At 36.6% G+C, this 3,019-nt stretch overlaps 1 protein-coding gene across 1 annotated transcript in view; it reads right to left on the bottom strand.

Moving 5' to 3' along the window:
• LOC107710269 (mitochondrial Rho GTPase 1-A) overlaps positions 1 to 3,019 on the bottom strand; it is a 31,981-nt gene that overhangs the window by 24,517 nt on the left and 4,445 nt on the right. Inside the window, 3 exon segments of the mRNA XM_074560073.1 lie at positions 326 to 424; positions 539 to 640; positions 1,236 to 1,344. Coding sequence (XP_074416174.1) covers positions 326 to 424; positions 539 to 640; positions 1,236 to 1,344 — 310 coding nt within the window.

Genomic DNA, 3,019 nt, shown 5'->3' with positions numbered 1-3,019 from the left:
CGTAGCCAGCCCAGATGGTGGATCAGCACCTAGAGAGGACTTCTACAGCCCTGAATGTCAACGGAGATCAAGACAACTAGATGAGCCACAAAGACAGATCCCCAGTGAGGACCTTGTCTCCTAGACGGCCAACGGGACAAGACCACAGGAACCAGTTGAGTCCTCTGCAGTGTATACTATTATCATTTTGCATTACTGACACAATATTTTCCTAATTAATGCTGTACAGTTGCTTTGACACAATCTGTATTGTTAAAAGCGCTATATAAATAAAGGTGAAGAAAAAAAAAAACCTTAAATATACTCTACACAGTAGATATCTCACCTGAAAAAATGTGAGCTCATAATCATTGAGAATGCCATTGTTGTCCAAATTTGACACCTTAAAGATACGTGTCAACGCCCGAACACAGGCAGACCTCATCTGTAAAACAAATAAAATACAGTTAAACTTCAGAACACAATACATCAGTACAATACAAGTAATGTATTTTTACATAAATTGTTCAAATGTAGTCATATACAAAGTTGTGCAGACCTCTTTCTTCTCTGGACAGTAGAGTGGCCCTGTAGGATGAAGGACGGCCTTTTGTGCATAGTAAAATAACTCTGAAATATTCTTCAGATTCTTTGCTGAACACTATAGAAAGAGGCAAAACACTTCATTTACATTAGGGGTAGTTAACGGTGACTGTATCAAAGGTTTGAGTTTAGGATGTTGTAGGTTCATTCTGACTCTTTTGAACCCAAGGTGCTAGATGTACTTTGTCACTACTACGCTGCATTAAACTTTCATCAAGGTCTTCAAAATCCTCATCATGTTTCTTCAAATACCTACTTTTTAACTATCATAAATCATTTTTATACATCCCTGACATTGTCTTGCAATTGACACTGTGCTTCACATTTCAAAGATACGTATAAATTGATGGAGATTGTTGGCAGTAGCTGCCTCTTTCTTTGATTGCCAAGCTTTTTAATTCATTTATTGGAATCCACACAACACAAAGACTGACAACACATGACCTATATGACAGTTAGAGGAGAGGTTAGGGATTCAGAGACATCCAACTGCTCAATTCTCTGTCAATATGGGGTGCTGTGTGTACATTAATGAGGAAAAAAAATTAACTTAAATGATTTTAGCAAATGGCTGCAATATAACAAAGAGTGAAAAATTTAAGGGGGTCTGAATACTTTCCGTACCCACTGTAAATATGCATGGTTTGGCATACCTCTACACAGGTCTCTATCTCTGTGTATTTGTTCATGATGGGAAGGACAGTCTCCATACTGCTGTGCTCAAGCAGATCAGATTTATTCCCCACAAGGATCAGGGGACCCCTTAAACAAACACAGACACACACAGTGAAAGGTGTTCAGAAATAGCTTCTGGCTATTTTTAGTAAACCAGTGAATTAACATACTGACTGCTGTGAACTCTTAATCTTGGAATTGTAAGGCAATTGTGATAATTCAATAGTGGCAATTGTGTTTAAGTTTGGCATGAAATGAAAATACACTATATTTTAGATCTTGATATATATATATATATATATATATATATATGAAAAAAGATCTGATTGTGAATGATTATTCCATGGATATGTTTCGTTTTTTTTTTTAAAAAGCTCACATTCATCTGTCTCTATTTATGAGTGCATCTTAAAATCCAATGTACAACCAATGCATAGAACCCCACCCCACGTTTTAATTTTTTGATCATCTGTTACACATGGATGTACGGCACAATACGGAAGAAAATATCTGCCCCTACTTCCTTTTCATTGTGACTTTAGGCAATAAAGTACAAGAGGCTGTGCAAAATTTATATATATTTTTTGTTTTTTGCTGCTGCACCTTTATGGAATGCCCCTTTGGATGTGAAATAAGCAACAGTCACACAAGGTTTGACAAACTTTGAGCCTCATTTATGAAATACGAGCAAAAATAACTTTTGTTTAAAAGAATTCGAAAAGCTGTTCTGACGTAAATCTTCAGATTCATGAAATGTTCATATTTTCAAAATGTTAGCTGGTATTACAAAAAATTGACTACACATAAATGAAGTGTAAAACTTGTGAACTTTATGCAATCTGATGACTGCATCTTGATAACACAATTCACCATAATAATATATAACACTATTAATTATTTAATCAATTAGTTCAATGTGAAAATATATTTCATTGATAAATAAAAATGATTGAAAACAGCCACATAGTCGGCTTTCCTTTTTATTACAGATTACTATTATTCTGAGCACCAGTAGCACTTGTCTACAAGCTTTCATTTAATATTTTCTCTTATTTGCTTATGGCCAATTAGTCTCTTTAGCAATTATGCAATATACTGGAGCAAAATTTGAAAAGGGAGTCCAGAAGACCCCACAGCATTCCTGTACATGTAATTCACATAGTTGCAATTCATGACTGAAAATTATGCTAACTGTGAATGAGCAGGCACTCTATGTACGAATGATTGGAATTCATTAACAAACCAAGTTGCTGATCATCACCCAAGAGTTATTACTGACATGTAAACATGACCGGTTTCAATATTTGCTCTAGTTGGACAATGAATATTTCAGGTTCTGAAAATTATAGTATGTTTTCTTGGTTCATCAATTTTGTCAATTGCAAAAAATGAATGAATGAATGAGGCATTTATATAGCGCTTTTATGGTGTATTGCTGTACACCCAAAGCACTTTACAATCATATGAGGGGGTCTCTCCTCAACCACCACCAGTGTGCAGCATCCACCTGGATGATGCGACGGCAGCCACAGTACAACGGCACCAGTGTGCTCACCACACCAGCTACAGGTGGAGAGGAGAGAGAGATAGATTATTAGGAGACCATGATCGACAAGGGCCAGTGGAGGGAATTTGGCCAGGACACCAGGGATATACCCCTACCCTTTACGAGAAGTGCCCTGGGATTTTTAATGACCACAGAGAGTCAGGACCTCTGTTTAATGTCTCATCCAAAGGACGGTGCTTTTTGACAGTATAATGT

The sequence above is a fragment of the Sinocyclocheilus rhinocerous genome, unplaced genomic scaffold (genome assembly GCF_001515625.1).
Source record: "Sinocyclocheilus rhinocerous isolate Xijiao unplaced genomic scaffold, SAMN03320098_v1.1 scaffold567, whole genome shotgun sequence".
Classification (NCBI taxonomy): Eukaryota; Metazoa; Chordata; class Actinopteri; order Cypriniformes; family Cyprinidae; genus Sinocyclocheilus; species Sinocyclocheilus rhinocerous.
This window is presented reverse-complemented; position numbering and strand designations above follow the sequence as displayed.